The 16,104-nt window shown below is 44.4% G+C and overlaps 1 protein-coding gene across 1 annotated transcript in view; it reads right to left on the minus strand.

Annotated features, from left to right (window-relative positions):
• Positions 1 to 16,104, minus strand: part of KIAA1549L (KIAA1549 like) — a 289,601-nt gene that overhangs the window by 13,000 nt on the left and 260,497 nt on the right. Inside the window, 3 exon segments of the mRNA XM_033410192.2 lie at positions 8,325 to 8,476; positions 9,621 to 9,769; positions 12,334 to 12,431. Coding sequence (XP_033266083.1) covers positions 8,325 to 8,476; positions 9,621 to 9,769; positions 12,334 to 12,431 — 399 coding nt within the window.

Raw genomic sequence — 16,104 nt, forward strand, 5'->3', positions numbered from 1 at the left:
CTGGAGTAGCAATTCTCATATAAAACAAAATAGACTTTAAAATAAAGACTATTACAAGAGACAAAGAAGGACACTATATAATGATCAAGGGATCAATCCAAGAAGAAGATATAACAATTGTAAATATTTATTTATGCACGCAACATAGGGGCACCTCAATACATAAGGCAAATGCTAACAGCCATAAAAGGGGAAACTGACAGTAACAAAATAATAGTAGGGGACTTTAACACCCAAGTTTCACCACTGGACAGATCATCCAAAAAGTAAATAAGGAAACACAAGCTTTAAATGACACATTAAACAGGGTGGACTTAATTGACATTTATAGGACATTCCACCCAAAAACAACAGAATAAACTTTATTCTCAAGTGCTCATGGAACATTCTCCAGGACAGATCAGATCCTGGGTCACAAATCAAGCCTTGGTAAATTTAAGTAAATTGATATTGTATCAAGTATCTTTTCCAACCACAACATTATGAGACTGGATATCAATTACAGGAAAAAAACTGTAAAAAGTAAAAACACATGGAGGCTAAACAATATGCTACTAAATAACCAAGAGATCACTGAAGAAATCAAAGAGGAAATCAAAAAATACCTAGAAACAAATGACAATGAAAACACGATGATCCAAAACCTATGGGATGCAGCAAAAGCAGGTCTGAGAGCGAAATTTATAGAAATACAATCCTACCTCAAGAAACAAGAAAAATCTCAAATAAACAACCTAAACTTACACCTAAAGCAATTAGAGAAAGAACAAAAATACCCCAAAGTTAGCAGAAGGAAAGAAGTCATAAAGATCAGATCAGAAAGAAATGAAAAAGAAATGAAGGAAACGATAGCAAAGATCAATAAAACTAAAAGCTGGTTCTTTGAGAATATAAACAAAATTGATAAACCATTAGCCAGACTGATCAAGAAAAAAGGGAGAAGGCTAAAATCAACAGAATTACAAATGAAAAATGAGAAGTAACAACTGACACTGCAGAAATACAAAGGATCATGAGAGATTCCTACAAGCAGCTATATGCCTATAAAATGGACAACCTGGAAGAAATGGACAAATTCTTAGAAAAGTACAACCTTCTGAGACTGAACCAGGAAGAAACAGAAAATATGAACAGACCAATCACAAGCACTGAAATTGAAACTGTGATTAAAAATCTTCCAACAAACAAAAGCCCAGAACCAGATGGCTTCATAGATGAATTCTATCACACATTCAGAGAAGAGCTAACACCTATCCTTCTCAAACTCTTCCAAAATATAGCAGAGGGCGGAATACTCCCAAACTCATTCTACGAGGCACCATCACCCTGATACCAAAACCAGATGAAGATGTCACAAAAAAAGAAAACTACAGGCCAATATCACTGATGAACATAGATGCAAAAACTCCTAAACAAAATACTAGCAAACAGAATCCAACAGCACATTAAAAGGACATACACCATGATCAAGTGGGGTTTATCCCAGGAGTGCAAGGATTCTTCAATATATGCAAATCAATCAATGTGATATACCATATTAACAAATTGAAGGAGAAAAAACATATGATCATCTCAATAGATGCAGAAAAAGCTTCCAACAAAATTCAACACCCATTTATGATAAAAACCCTCCAGAAAGTAGGCATAGAGGGAACTTACCTCAACATAACAAAGGCTACATACGACAAACCCACAGCCAACATCATTCTCAATGGTGAAAAACTGAAAGCATTTCCTCTAAGATCAGGAACAAGACAAGGTTGTCCACTCTCACCACTACTATTCAACATAGTTTTGGAAGTTTTAGCCACAACAATCAGAGAAAAAAAGAAATAAAAGGAATCCAGATCGGAAAAGAAGAAGTAAAACTATCACTCTTTGCAGATGACATGATACTATACATAGAGAATCCTAAAGACATTACCAGAAAACTACTAGAGCTAGTCAATGAATTTGGTAAAGTAGAAGGATACAAAATTAATGCATAGAAATCTCTTGCATTCCTATACACTAATGACGAAAAATCTGAAAGAGAAATTAAGGAAACACTCCCATTTAGCACTGCAACAAAAAGAATAAAATACCTAGGAAGAAACCTACCTAAGGAGACAAAAGACCTGTATGCAGATAACTATAAGACACTGATGAAAGAAATTAAAGATGATACAAACAGATGGAGAGATATACCATGTTCTTGGATTGGAATAATCAACATTGTGAAAATGACTATACTACCCAAAGCAATCTACAGATTCAATGCAATCCCCATCAAACCACCAAGGCCATTTTTCACGGAACTAGAATAAAAAACTTCACAATCTGTATGGATACACAAAAGATCCTGAATAGCCAAAGCAATCTTGAGAGAGAAAATCGGAGCTGGAGGAATCAGGCTCCCTGACTTCAGACTATACTACAAAGTTACAGTAATCAACACAGTACGGTACTGGCACAAAAACAGAAATATAGCTCAATGGAACAGGATAGCCTGTTCAAAGACAGCCTCTTCAATAAGTGGTGCTGGGAAAACTGGACAGCTACATGTAAATGAATGAAATTAGAACACTCCCTAACACCATACACAAAAAAAACCTCAAAAAGGATTAAAGACCTAAATGTAAGGCCAGACAGTATAAAACTCTCAGAGGGAAAATATAGGCAGAGCACTCCACGACATAAATCACAGCAAGATCCTTTTTGACCCACCTCCTAGAGAAATGGAAATAAAAACAAAAATAAACAAATGGGACATAATAAAACTTAAAAGCTTTTGCACAGCAAAGGAAACCATAAACAAGACAAAAAGATAAACTTCAGAATAGGAGAAAATATTTGCAAACGAAGCAACTGACAAAGGATTAATCTCCAAAATATACAAGCAGCTCATGCAGCTCAATATCAAAAAAACAAACAACCCAATCCAAAAATGGGCAGAAGACCTAAATAGACATTTTGCCAAAGAAGACATACAGATTGTCAACAAACACATGAAAGGATGCTCAACATCATTAATCATTAGAGAAATGCAAATCAAAACCACAATGAGGTATCACCTCACACTGGTCAGAATGCATCATCAAAAAAATCTACAAACAATAAATGCTGGAGAGGGTGTGGAGAAAAGGGAACCCTCTTGCACTGCTGGTGGGAATGTAAATTGATACAGCCACTATGAAGAACAGTATGGAGGTTCCTTAAAAAACTAAAAATAGAACTACCATATGACCCAGCAATCCCACTACTGGGCATATAACCTGAGAAAACCATAATTCAATAAGAGACATGGTACCACAATGTTCACTGCAGCACTATTTACAATAGCCAGGACATGGAAGCAACCTAAGTGTCCATCATCAGATGAATGGATAAAGAAGATGTGGCACATATATACAATGGAATATTACTCAGCCACAAAAAGAAACAAAATTGAGTTATTTGTAGTGAGGTAGATGGACCTAGAGTCTGTCATACAGAGTGAAGTAAGTCAGAAAGAGAAAAACAAATACTGTATGCTAATGCATATATATGGAATGTAAAAAAACAGTACTGATGAACCTAGTGGTAGGGCAGGAATAAAGATGCAGACATAGAGAATGGCCTTGAGGACCCAGGGAGGGGGAAGGGTAAGCTGGGACGAAGTAAGAGTGTAGCATTGACATATATACACTACCAAATGTAAAATAGATAGCTAGTGGGAAGCAGCTGCATAGCATAGGGAGATCAGCTCAGTGCTTTGTGACCACCTAGAGGAGTGAGATAGGGAGAGTGGGAGGGAGATGCAAGAGGGAGGGGATATGGGCATACGGGGATATATATATATCCATATAGCTGATTCACTTTGTTATACAGCAGAAACTAACACAACATTGTTAAGCAATTATACTCCAATAAAGATTAAATAGACTTTAAGTATATATTTTTATAAAAAAAGGACTCAGGGATTTATCACTGATGATAATAGCTAATACTTAATGAGCCCTGTGCTAAGGGCTTTCCAATCGTGATCTCATTTAATTCTCAAAACAACAACCTAGGAGGTAGGTATTGTTACCCTTATTTTATAGAAGAGGAAACTGAAGCAAACAGTGCCTCAGTCGAAGGTGCCACAGCTAACAAGCCACTGAGAGACGCAGCTCCAGGCTGGGAGTTAGTCACTGCACTATACTGTCTTGGATCTGGAATATGATCTTGGTTTCTTGAAAAAAACTTCTTTTCATTAAAAGTGGAAGATACACAGTTCTATGCTTTAATATATGGACACGTATAGTAATAAGGACAGGGCAATGATCTGGAATTCAGGATCAACTTTCCCAGAGAAACAGTGCCATAAAAGGCGATGCTGTTCCACGGTAATCCACAAAAGGCCTTTATATCCCATAATGTTAACTGCAACACCGCAAGATAAATGCCCATGGATGACGTAGGTATGGGGTGCTACCGTGAATGGGACACATGTAAGGAGTCAGGCAGCTTTCTGGGAGAAGCAGCTTAGCTGAGTCTGGAAGATGAAGAGGCTGTTTTTCAGAAGACAAGGTGGGAGGGGCATTCCAGGCAGAGGGAAAAGCAATGCAGAGGCCTGGAGGTACACAGAGGAAGGGGCACCCAGGGAGGTTCAGTGATTTGGTCTGACCAGAGAGGGTATGTGGGGTATGAGGGGAGCTCAGGAAGACAGGCAGGCAGGGCCAGATCAAACAGCTGCTGAACGCCAGGCTACGGAGTAAAGTTTTCTATGGTACACTTCTAAGGAACTGAGTGTGTTTCCATTCCTTACAGAGATGTCTGGGTGCTGTTGAGGATGGAGTGGGATGGGGTTGGGTGAGGATTCAGAATTTTGTATGGGCAAATGTGTAGTAGGAAAGCAGGCCTCTCCCAGTCCCTGCCAGAGGTTCTGACAACCCCTCCAGAGAAGGCCTGGCCTGGGAGCCACCAACGGGTGTCAGGCAGGGGAAAGGTCTGTATTTTAGGAAGGACACTCTGGAGGTGGACCCACTGGAGGTGGAGAGGAGATAAGTTCTGAGGCTACCTCAATGGATCAGGTAAGAGTCGGGAAGGACCCGAGTGAGGGAAGAAGTGATGGGATGGATGTCCCAAAGTTTGGGGCTTTAATTCCCCTACAAGACCTGGTAAAGGAAGACAAAGTAGCAAATATATTTCACTTGCATCTCAGAGGAAAATCAGAGCCAGACTGTCCGAGCCCTTGGGCCACACAGCTGGGAACGCACAGGTGACTGGGGGCTAACAGAGAGCCAAGGCCAGGACACGGGACTTGCCTGTCAGGTCTCAGCTCAAACTCCCTTTCTTCCGGGAGACCTTCCCCAGTCCTCTATTAGCTGAGGGCTCCCTGTAAGGTCCTTCCATGCACTTTGTCTAGCATAATAGTCATCACTCCCAATATCATCGCCTGTCTCAGGCATCGACTGTGAAGGCAGAACTGTGTCTCACCTACTTATCACTGTGCACCAGTGCCCAGAACTGTGCACGGTACACAGTAGGGAGTGTCTCAGACCTGGGGTTCTGAGCGGCACAATTTGAAAATCACCGAAGGATGACCAGCTGGTGCCGTATGTTTGAGAAGGAAGCTGTCATGTCCCCTTTCCCTGCATTTCAAGTTCAGCTGGAGCTGCGGGTCAGTGTCCAACTCTTGAGACCTCCCAGTTCTGCAGCATTAAGCAACTTGGTGCTTGTGGCTGGGACAGGCCAGGGACACCTGACGCCACTGGAGTGGCCTCAGGGTAATACTCAGAAGCAGGGAAGATGAGGAGATGACACACTCTTCCTCCCTTACAGTAGAGGCAGGCGGGAGCCACCACACCTTGTGGGCCAAAATCCGGGGCTGGCAAACACCACTCCTTCCCTAGCCAGTGCCTGTGGCAGGCATCACCTATTGATCACAGCACACTTTCCTGATGAGCCTGGGAACCCCCTCTCAATCCCTTTCCATCCAGCACCAAGGACGAAACCTATTTGTCAAGCCAGGTCCAGGTGATTTTATACAAGCTAGCTCCTTATATCTGGATACCTGTGATCAGGAGGGTCAGACATCCAAATGATGGTGGGGGCTTTTTTCTTCTCACATGGATGTGGACGGTGAACATTTTCCCACTGGAGTATCTTTCTCAAGCCCACATCTGGTCCCTCTGAGCCTCCTGTGCTGAATTTCAAATGCAATAAAGCACCTGACCTCCCAGCTTGGTTCTTGGCTTCCGTGCTCCACGCATGGGCACGCAACCCTGCTTAACTGAAGGTGGTAATGGGGCTCCAGGAAAGACCCATTTAGGCTGCAGCAATCACTTTCCTCTTAAAAACAACTAATAGGAAACTAGCACTCCCTCACAATGGGGGGTGGCAAGGTGATCAAGTCATCATGTCCAAAAGATTAAGTTTCGATTTGCTGGGCTCCTTTTCCTTCATCTTTAAGGCAACATGAACCCAAAGGTATCTGGATGTCACCATAAGCCTGGCTAAGTATTATCTGTAAGTATCTTGAAGGCAAGGGACAAGGTTTTGTAAATACTTTTGCTGACTCCTGCAAAGCACCCAGTGCACCCTGCATGCAGAGGGTGAGCTGACAAAGCTGCAGGTCTACTGCCTAATTAGCACAAGTATCAACTACTTTCTGAAAAGTACACATTATGTTTAGATTGCAAGTGGCATTATGGAGGTGAATAACCTCTGAACTGACCAACTCACACCCCGTGAGTTCAGCTGTTTAGAAGAGCTGAGCATGACAAAGGAAGCAAAAAAGGCCCACAAACAAGCAACAGAGATGCCATACACTCCCGCATTTAGATTTGTAGACTGAACAGTAGGGAACCCCTCCAGTTACTCTCCCAGAGACTATTTACTCCAGCTCTACAAACAACTCTAATGAGCTCAGACATGCCTCATTTGCAGATAACAGAGCATTAGGAAAAGCATATTTAAAGGTGAGTATATATCTGAGAGCGGGGAAATTGAGCAAGGTGTGAGCTGGGAGCAAGGTCAGAGAAAGAAAAAACATACTAAGCCTTATAATAATTCCAAAAATTATAATAGTTTAGAGATGTCTGACATAGGGGCAATAATCCTACACACCGTCAGAGCCCATCTGACAAATGTCATTTTAGTACAGTGAGCCATAATAATGACGCTGAATCATTTGTTAAAGACAAATTAAATTATGTTTTTCTTTTAAAGAAGGAGGGGAGAAGGATGGAATTCATTCCAGAATTTAAAAATTCAGGGTGGCATATATTTTTTAAATGTTTTGGAAATTAAAGGAATAGCTTTATTAGGAAAATTAATATACGTAGGGTAGTTTTACCCTGATGATGTTGTTTAAATGTGGCATCACTACAATAAGAAGAGACACCAACGCTGAGGTTGAATTGAACCTGTAGGGGTAGAAAGTATGGACCCCAGGGGTTTGGACAGAGAGAAAAGATGACACAGGTGTCAGTGTGTTTCCTAAATCTAGGATGTATTTCAAATGCTGAGACCAAACCCTAAAATGACATAGAGCACCACGGGGCCCTAGGAAACAGCCTGCCTTTCTTATCCATGATGGATGATCTCACACAGGGAATGGAGCAACTCATTCTAGAGGCCATGGTTGTGCTATTTTTGTTTGCTTGTTTTTTGTTTTTCACTTGGCAGTGCTTGACAGGTGGCTCAGAGGCAGGTTTGGGTGTGAATATCCAGGCTCATCTGGTTGCTGCCCCTCTTTGGTCCAGGCTGGGCCAGGTCCACTGTGCCATAAACTCCTACTAGTATAATGAAGGAAGAAACCAGCTGACCGTGAAAAGACAGTCTTCAGCTGGAAGACAGGCAGAAAGCTTTAGATCTACATGCAAAGTAATTCAGTCTCGGGTTTCTAATGCTTCATTTTCTGGTATTGCATCTAAACTTTTCACAGGATTTCAAAGCTGAAAGGAACAAATTTAGTAAAGGCTTTGGAGCCAGAAAGATGCAGGTTTGACTGCTGAACACATCAGGGAAATAATACCTACATGACAGGTCTCGTGAAGATGAAATAAGATAACATAAATAGAACATCTAATATAGTGCCTGGCACACAGAAAATACTTAAAAAATGGTAGTTATTATAAAACTGTATTTGATTAAGGGTGCCCTCTGGAAAGAGGTGGAATCTGACTGAAGGCTCCTGTGTCAAAGGACATCACACTCCCCTCCCCGGCACTGTCTCCTCTAATAGCTGATTTTAGCCACCTGGTTGGTGGAAGGGGGCCTAAGATGACAAAACACTCATTCTCAGCCTCACATCCCTTTTCTCCCTGTAGGGTGTCAAGCAGGTAAAGTTGTGAGGGAATCAGCGAGGGTCTCACCGAATCAGCCCACTGGCTCGGGAGCTCATTCTCTCCTGCATAAGACATCCAGGCCTGGTTCCTGTAGGACGAGGGAGGCGTCGGGATGAAGTAGCCGGTGAAGCCGGGTCTGCTGGCAGCTGGAATGGCGAACACTGCCGGCACCGTATTACCTGGCATGGAGGAGATGTACGGGCAAGATTAGGCCGGCACCTCGCCCGCTGGGCTGACATATGCACAAGCTGGGGGAAGCTCGGAAATGGGAGGACTCTGGCCTTGGGGGAAGGGCTGATGGGAAGGCATCACATCTCCACCTGCAGCCCCAGCCCTGCTCACCTGTCCAGACAGTAGTGGAGGCATCACCTGCTGGGACTCAGACCTAGCTTTCTAGAGAAGTGATGGCTCACAATCCTTGCCGAGCCCTCACCAACTCCCCCATCCCCATCCCAACACCCCTGACCTGCTGGGGTGCCAGGTGTTTTCCTCCCAGGAGGATGGGTATTTTTCAAAAGCCAAGAAGAGGAACCAAAAGGAATAGATTTCACTGGTGGCATTTCTGGACACAGTATGCTTTAGTGTTGACAACCGGGCGTTTGCAGTTTTAGTCTAAAAGGTATGGTTTGGATAAATGAAAAAACCCATTACGGCATGTTCAAACCTCTGTGTTCATTGACATTGTTTGTAATAGCAAAAAACTGGAAACAACCAATATGTCTCTCACTAGGGGATAGGATAAATGGTGGCATGTCACATAATGGAATACCATATGGCAGTGTGAACAAGTGAACTAGATCAACATGTGTGTAACAACCTGGAGAACTCCTGAAAACAGTGTTAAGCCGAGAAACAAAGTGCAAAAGGAAAGGTACAGCTTAACATCACTTATGTAAATTTAAACTATACAAAGCATTAACATATACCATTGTATAGAGATACATATGGAGTGAAAGCCCATGACTTAAAGACTGTGATCACCTCTGGGGAGAAGGGGAATGAGTTGGGAGTGGATAGTTGTATCTGGAATGCTTTAAAGATATATATAATAATTTTTTAAAAGGCCTTAAGTCTGGCAAAATGTGAACATCCACCCTGACCGTAACCTATCTTAATATTTTGTCAGAGTTCAGATCTTTTTAAGAAATAAAAGCAGAAGCTCTTCTAGCCAGGGCTACTGAAGTCCAGAGGGGATCCAGAAATACAGTTGCTTTGATTCCTGACGGTGGCGGGTAGAAGGTGGAGAGCGGGGAAGACAAAGTGCACAGCACGGGGGCTGGTGCAGGGCGCGGGCTTCTTCCAGGCCTTTCTCCTCTTGCCCACCTGAGTAATTTAAAGCCGACTGATCCAACTGCGCCACAGACACAGGGCCTCGGGACACCTGCGCGAAGGAGGCGCTGTCGTGCAGCTGGGCGGGCTCAGGCCCCGCGGACTCGGCCATCCTGGTCTTGCTCCCAATATCCGAGGTGGACCTGCGGGGGGGAAAGGGGCCGCCTTAGCCGCCTCCCAGGACCGCGGCCGGCCGGGCAAGGCGGGGCTCCCGGGGCAGATCACAGCCGAGGATGGCTTCGGCCTCCAAGCCCCAGGACCGCGGGGTCCTCAGGCCTGGGTTTGCCCCCGAATAACAAAGGGGGCCTACACGCCCAGGCCTGGAGCAGCCGTCGCGGTGGCCCGAGCTGGAGTCATTTTTAGATATTCAAGGTCAGTGCTCCCCTGAGGGTGACTCTCATGTCTCTGAGGAGTAGAACACTTAATTTCCACATAAAAATGAGCCAAGAATTAGCGCTGGGTCTTAGCTGGGCATGGTCGACCTAGCAGGTGATGACATCATCGGCAGCCAATGGGAAGGCTCCGTCTGGAGTGCGCCGCCACTCCCCCTCCTGACACCAGGACCGAGACCCTGGAGGGCTGCGGGGACTGCGTTCCCTGCTGCTACTGGCAGGAAGCAAGAAGCCCTAGGCTCTGGGAAGCTCGGGCTGCTCCCGGAAGCAGGAGCCTAGTACTTTCTGGGCATTATGAATGAAAGAACACTTTTTTTTTTTAAGTTCCACAGGCAAGCAGAGAATCTGGCGCATTTAACACCTCTCTCCACTTATAGCTCAGAAAGCCATGTAAGAAGAGGGGGCTGGGGTGAGGGCACGGGCCTCTCCCCCTAGTATACAGGGTGCTGTAGCCAGGCTCTGCCTTCCCTTTGGTAGAGGCACTTCGGGCTCTCCTAAAATTAGAGTGCAGGGAGGCAAAGGCTGCCAGCCCACAGGGCCACCCTCTAAGCAGAGGCAGGCTGTCACAGTAAGAGCATAATAGAGGCGCATCGGGAGCCTGGGTTCCGGCTGCCTCCTCTCTCTGAGCCCCAGCTCCTCATCTGTAAAATGAAAGGGGAGGATGACTCCATCTCAAAGATTCTTCCCTGGTCTAACCCTCTGGGTTCGTAAGGAGGGCAGTGACCTCCTCGTATTTGGCAAGGATGGCAGACGGTGCAGGACATGAGAGGAGACTGGTGGTTGAGAGAAGAAATAAGAAATAGGTGCTGGGGCTTCCCTGGTGGCACAGTGGTTGAGAGTCCGCCTGCCGATGCAGGGGACACGGGTTCGTGCCCCAGTCCGGGAAGATCCCACGTGCCACGGAGCGGCTGGGCCCGTGAGCCATGGCCACTGAGCCTGCGCGTCCGGAGCCTGTTCTCCGCAACGGGAGAGGCCACAACAATGAGAAGCCCACGAACCCGCAAAAAAAAAAAAAGAAATAGTGCTGGCCTTCAGCAAACATAGCTCAAACGACTGATTGAAAAGCTCCTCCAATCCAGAACCCTCAGGAGCAACTATTCCCCAGGGAGGGTCAAACACAGGCTGTGAGGATTAAACTACACATCAGGGTGGGTTGCTGGGGGCTCAGTAGTATAGGGTCTCTCTTCCTTTCTCCATCCCTCCTTCTCCCATTTGCTCACTCCCACAGCCCTGGCTTCCCACAGGCTGTTTCCAGGCATCTGCTACTCCTTTAGAAAACCATCCTAGGAAAATCCCTGGCTTCTGCTCTGTACACTCGGCCACCTTTGAGGACTCCCAGAGCCTTTGAGATCATTTAGGTCAGTGCCCTCATTTTACAGATAAGGAAACAGGAGCCAGACAGGTGAGGCAATGTGCCTGGAGTTCCACAGCGCGTTACTGGCAGGTTACGGTGGAACCCTGGTCTGCTGCTTCCCATCCCACCCTAAGCCTGACTGGGGTCAAAGGGTGGTGTCTACACACAGCTCGGCATCCTAAACTGCTGGAAATGAAGGCAGGTCGTTTCTGAGGAAAACTCACTTCTTTTCACCATTTTGACAAAGTTCAGACCTGTGGCCCACAAATAGTGTGTGATCAGCATGTTGGAGGAAGCTATGGTAGGAGGGCCAGGTCAGTGGCCCGTACAGGCCCCAGGGCACGGGTGTCTCTCCTGGCCTTGGACATGATGACTATTCCAACCTCCCCCAGGGCTCTTGGCTGTTGTTTCTTGTCTATCTTTATTTAAAACATGTGCTTTTTATACTATTACAGAGCAAAGAGATTGCTGAATATATGTTTCACAGCTGACCTATCCAAGTTCGTGGGCTTTCATCCTCTCCATCTTGCAAGTCAAGAGTTAGGGCGGGAGCCTAGACATGCTGCTCCCCGGCCTCTCGGACACTACCCCTCAATAACAAAGGGCCTTCTGGGTGCACACACCTGGCAGGAGGTGCCCAGACTTGAGGCGGCTGTTGTGACGGCCCAAGTTGGAGTAATTTTTAGATGTTCAAGGTCAAGGTATGGGGCAGTTGGCCTTGGGTTTTTTCAATTGTGGGTTCTACAGGACTTTCAGTTTTCAATGGTAAGAGAGTAGGTCAACCCTCTGTGGCCCCCACTCCCTTCCTTCATGGTACTTGGGGTGTCCCAGGCACATGGTTGTCTGTACAGGTGATGCACCCTGAATGGGGCAGGGCAGGAAGGAAATCTGTCAGGGAGGGGCGCACAGGACCCAATCCTCTGCAAATATTCCAAATAAGGCAAAGAAAGGAATGTGTTACCGCCTGAGAGAAGCGACAGCCACTGGGCCAGTCCGCGGAGGCACAGGTGGAGGGGGAGAGCCCATGACCATTTCAGGAAGCTGGGAAAACCTGTAGGCCTGTGAAAGAGACGAGCAAATAGAGGGAGATGTGTTAAAACCCGGTGCCCATCAACACACAGGTTCTTCTTACTTAAAAGGGAAGCAAACTTCCGAGGGTTAGACTTTCCTTCTTTCCTCAAACTTTCCCCTTCGATCTCCCTTAACATGTTCCCCGGCCCACTCTTCTATCTCATCTGCCACCATTCCCCCCTTTGCTGGGCCACTGCAGTCACAGAGTCCTTCAGTTGTTCTTAGAATCTGCCGAGTTCCTTCCTGCCTCGGGCTTTGTACATGCTGCTCCTTCCCCCTGCGATGCTTCTCTCCCAGTCCTTCCTGTGGCTCCTTCCTTCATTTCATTCATCCAGCCCCATATTCCCTGTGAGCCCCATTTACTCTGTCTCCATACTCTGTTTTATTTTTTGGCATAGCAGTTGTCACTCTGGTGTTATATCATTGCTTACTTATTATCTGCCACAAATTAGACTGTAATGAGGGCGACGGATTTGTTCTCAGCTGCATCCTCACGCCTGGAACAGTGCCTGTTATATCATGGATGAGCAATAAATATTATATAAGGAATGAATCATTGATTGCGTTTACTTTCTCACTCATGGAAAGTGGGTTTAGTGGGGGAAAGCAATGGGTCTGGAGCCAGGAAGTATGGGTGGAGGCCCTAATTTGCTGATGAATAGACTTTATGTCCCTAAGCAAGTCAGGTGACCTCTCTGGGCCTCAGTGTATTCTTCTGAAATGGGGACAAGGATACCTTGCCCAGAGGGCGTGGCTGCAAAGTAGATCAGGCAAGAGAGTGTATGTGTAAGTATGTTGTGATCTATAAAGCACTATTCAAAGATAAGGGATCAGAAATGCCACAAAAGTGAAGACTAATCAACACAGGAGGGGAGAAAAGGAAAATGGTCAGAGACAGGACCAGACAGCCAGGCCACAGCCTCTTTGAGCAGGAGAAAATCTAGAAATGCTCTCTGCAAAGACAAAGATTGGCTTGTGCTTCTCATTCTTTTTTTTCTTTAGGTATCAAGGCCTGCCAGATCTCTTGAGGAACAAGATCATAGGGCTGTAAACCTAAAGGCATCCAGACAGAAAGTAGCAGCAGAGAGAATCCATACACAGGATTCTTTAAACCGAATGAGGGCTTCTCCCTTCAGCATCATGGCAGACTACCTACTCATAAGGGCCTCCCCAGTAAATAACAAGTAGATTCTGGATAAAACCTGGCTTTTAATGCATGTAGGAATTGCAGGATATAAGGAAAATCTTAAGGACTCCACCCACTACCCACCCCATCCCTCTCACATCTCAGCAAACTAAAATAAAAACTGTGAGCTGAAATCAGAGGTAGAAACAATGAGTAGCAAACAAATATGAAAGGTGGGATTGCCTGGAAAACAAATGCCATACTGGTAATCAATTAAGAGATCAAGCCTGGGATAGGGCAAGGTGAGGCAGGTGAAACTGAGACCCTTACAGCCAACCTGGAAGGGGCTAACATCGGCTCCTCCCAGGGAGGAAGGTTGGTAATGCTCCCAGGCTCAGGCAGAAGCAATTGTAAGTCCTCTTTGGAAGAGATATTCCTAACCTAGGCTCTCGGGATTGGCACAGATTGAGATGAAGCAAAAAGGAGCTCATAATCAAATATCAGAAAACACACCAGAAAACATAAGTGAAAGTTAGAAAAAACAACCAATTTAGACCTTAAAGGACTTTAGAGTTTGAAATTTCCAGATACAAAATAGAAAGTAACAAGGTAAGAAATGTTTTAAGAAAATAACTGACCAGACAGAAACATTATCAGAAATGATCCAGCAGATTTGAAGAAGAACAAACAGAACTTTTAGAAGTGAAAATATTACTGAAATAAAACACTCAATATAGGCAAATTAAGTAATAGATTTGTCACAGATGGAAAGAAATATAAACTAGAAAATGAAATTGAGATTACTAAGGATGAAACACAAAGAGACAAGAAGATAGAAAATATACGTCTCAACAAATGACCCAATTTCGTTCCTTTTTATGGCTGAGTAATATTCCATTGTATATATGTACCATGATGACTAATAAGAACCTGCTGTATAAAAAAATAAACTAAAATTTGAAAAAAAAAAAAAAGAAACTCATTAAATGGATAAAAAAAGAGAGAAAATATAAAACAGAAATAAAAGATATAGAGGATGGAATAAGAAGGTCTAACATGCAGTTAATCAAAGCCCCAAAGGAGAAAAGTTGGAGAAAGAAGAAACAATATTTGAAGAAGCAATGACTAAGAATTTTCCAGAACTGAAGAAATAAATAATCATTTTAGGAAGTACAATATATAACAAGAAGGATAAATAAAACAAAATACACACCTACATACACTGTAGTGAAATGGTAGAATACCAAAGACAAAGAGAAGGTCTTAAAAGCAGCCAGAGGAAAAAAAAGGCATATCACCTGTAAAGGGATGACATTTAGACTGACAGATGACTTTTCAACAGCACCCAGAAGACCATGGTATGCAAAGTGCTCAAAGAAAATAACTGTCAACCTAGAAATGTATCAGCAACAGTAATTTTCCAGAACAAGAATGAAAAAACATTTGCCCAAATCTAGAGGTACTGGCTGAATCAATATGGAAAGCGACATCACCATGCTGCATTTTCCTTTTTAGCATCAGTAAGCTATTGGGTCCGCCAAAAAGTTCGTTTGGGTTTTTCCGTAAGATGTTCCATAAGATGTTTTTTGGCCAACCCAGTATGTATGCTAAGGTAGTATTCAGGGAACCAAAATCTTAAGGTCCACTGGATCCTAAGCTCCTTGCGGTTCAGCAAGAGCATCTTTCTCATCCTGGCTCTCCCACCTTACCAAGCAAAGTGCTTTGCACCTAGTAGTGCTATATAACTATTTGTTGAATGAATGTTGAGTGAACCAGGAGTCAGGAGACCCAGGCTCTCATCTTGATTCAGCCATTCACATTCTGTGGACATGTCATTCAGTCTCTCTGCATCTCATTTTTCTGTTTTTGGTTTTCCTTGTGAAATACGGCATTGGAGTAGTTCATGAGCTTCCAAACAAACATTTCTTTAGCCACGAAACCATTCTGACATGACCCGAATACATAACCAGATTAAAGCAGAACTGCTCTGGTTGAAGTTGGGGGTAGGGATGCCTAGGTGACTTTGGCCCTTTGCTTACCTGCATGATGACACCCTGGGGACCTCCCTGAACCCTACGGTTTTACAGAGTTTGAAAATCATTGTCCCGGAGGTCCTTCCAGCTTTGCATTCCATTATTATCAACAAACTAACAAGTAAGGATATGTCTTTCCCAAAATAGAGAAAGGGGTGTATAGCCCCTCTTCTCTCTTCTGGCCTCTCATGATGTCAGTAGAGGAGACAGACAACTTATTTTTATCCCTGGTTCTTGGAAGGCTTATTCTGTAGTCAATACAGTTTTCCAGCCAAGAAAATGCATTTTATGTCTGTCTTGTAACAGTTCACCAAGGAATTGATGAAAAGTTCTGAACTTTTGACAAAAAGTACCAAGGGAGTTTCCTTCTTTGGATGATTTTTCCAGGTACAAAGCAAGACTACACAGGAGATCAAGGTCTCCTTTGGTCTGTATCCTCGGGGCTCCCTGTAGCCACAGAGACCACATAAAAAGCAGAAAGGCTACCTGTGCCCTGTGCTAA

The sequence above is a fragment of the Orcinus orca genome, chromosome 8 (genome assembly GCF_937001465.1).
Source record: "Orcinus orca chromosome 8, mOrcOrc1.1, whole genome shotgun sequence".
Taxonomy (NCBI): Eukaryota; Metazoa; Chordata; class Mammalia; order Artiodactyla; family Delphinidae; genus Orcinus; species Orcinus orca.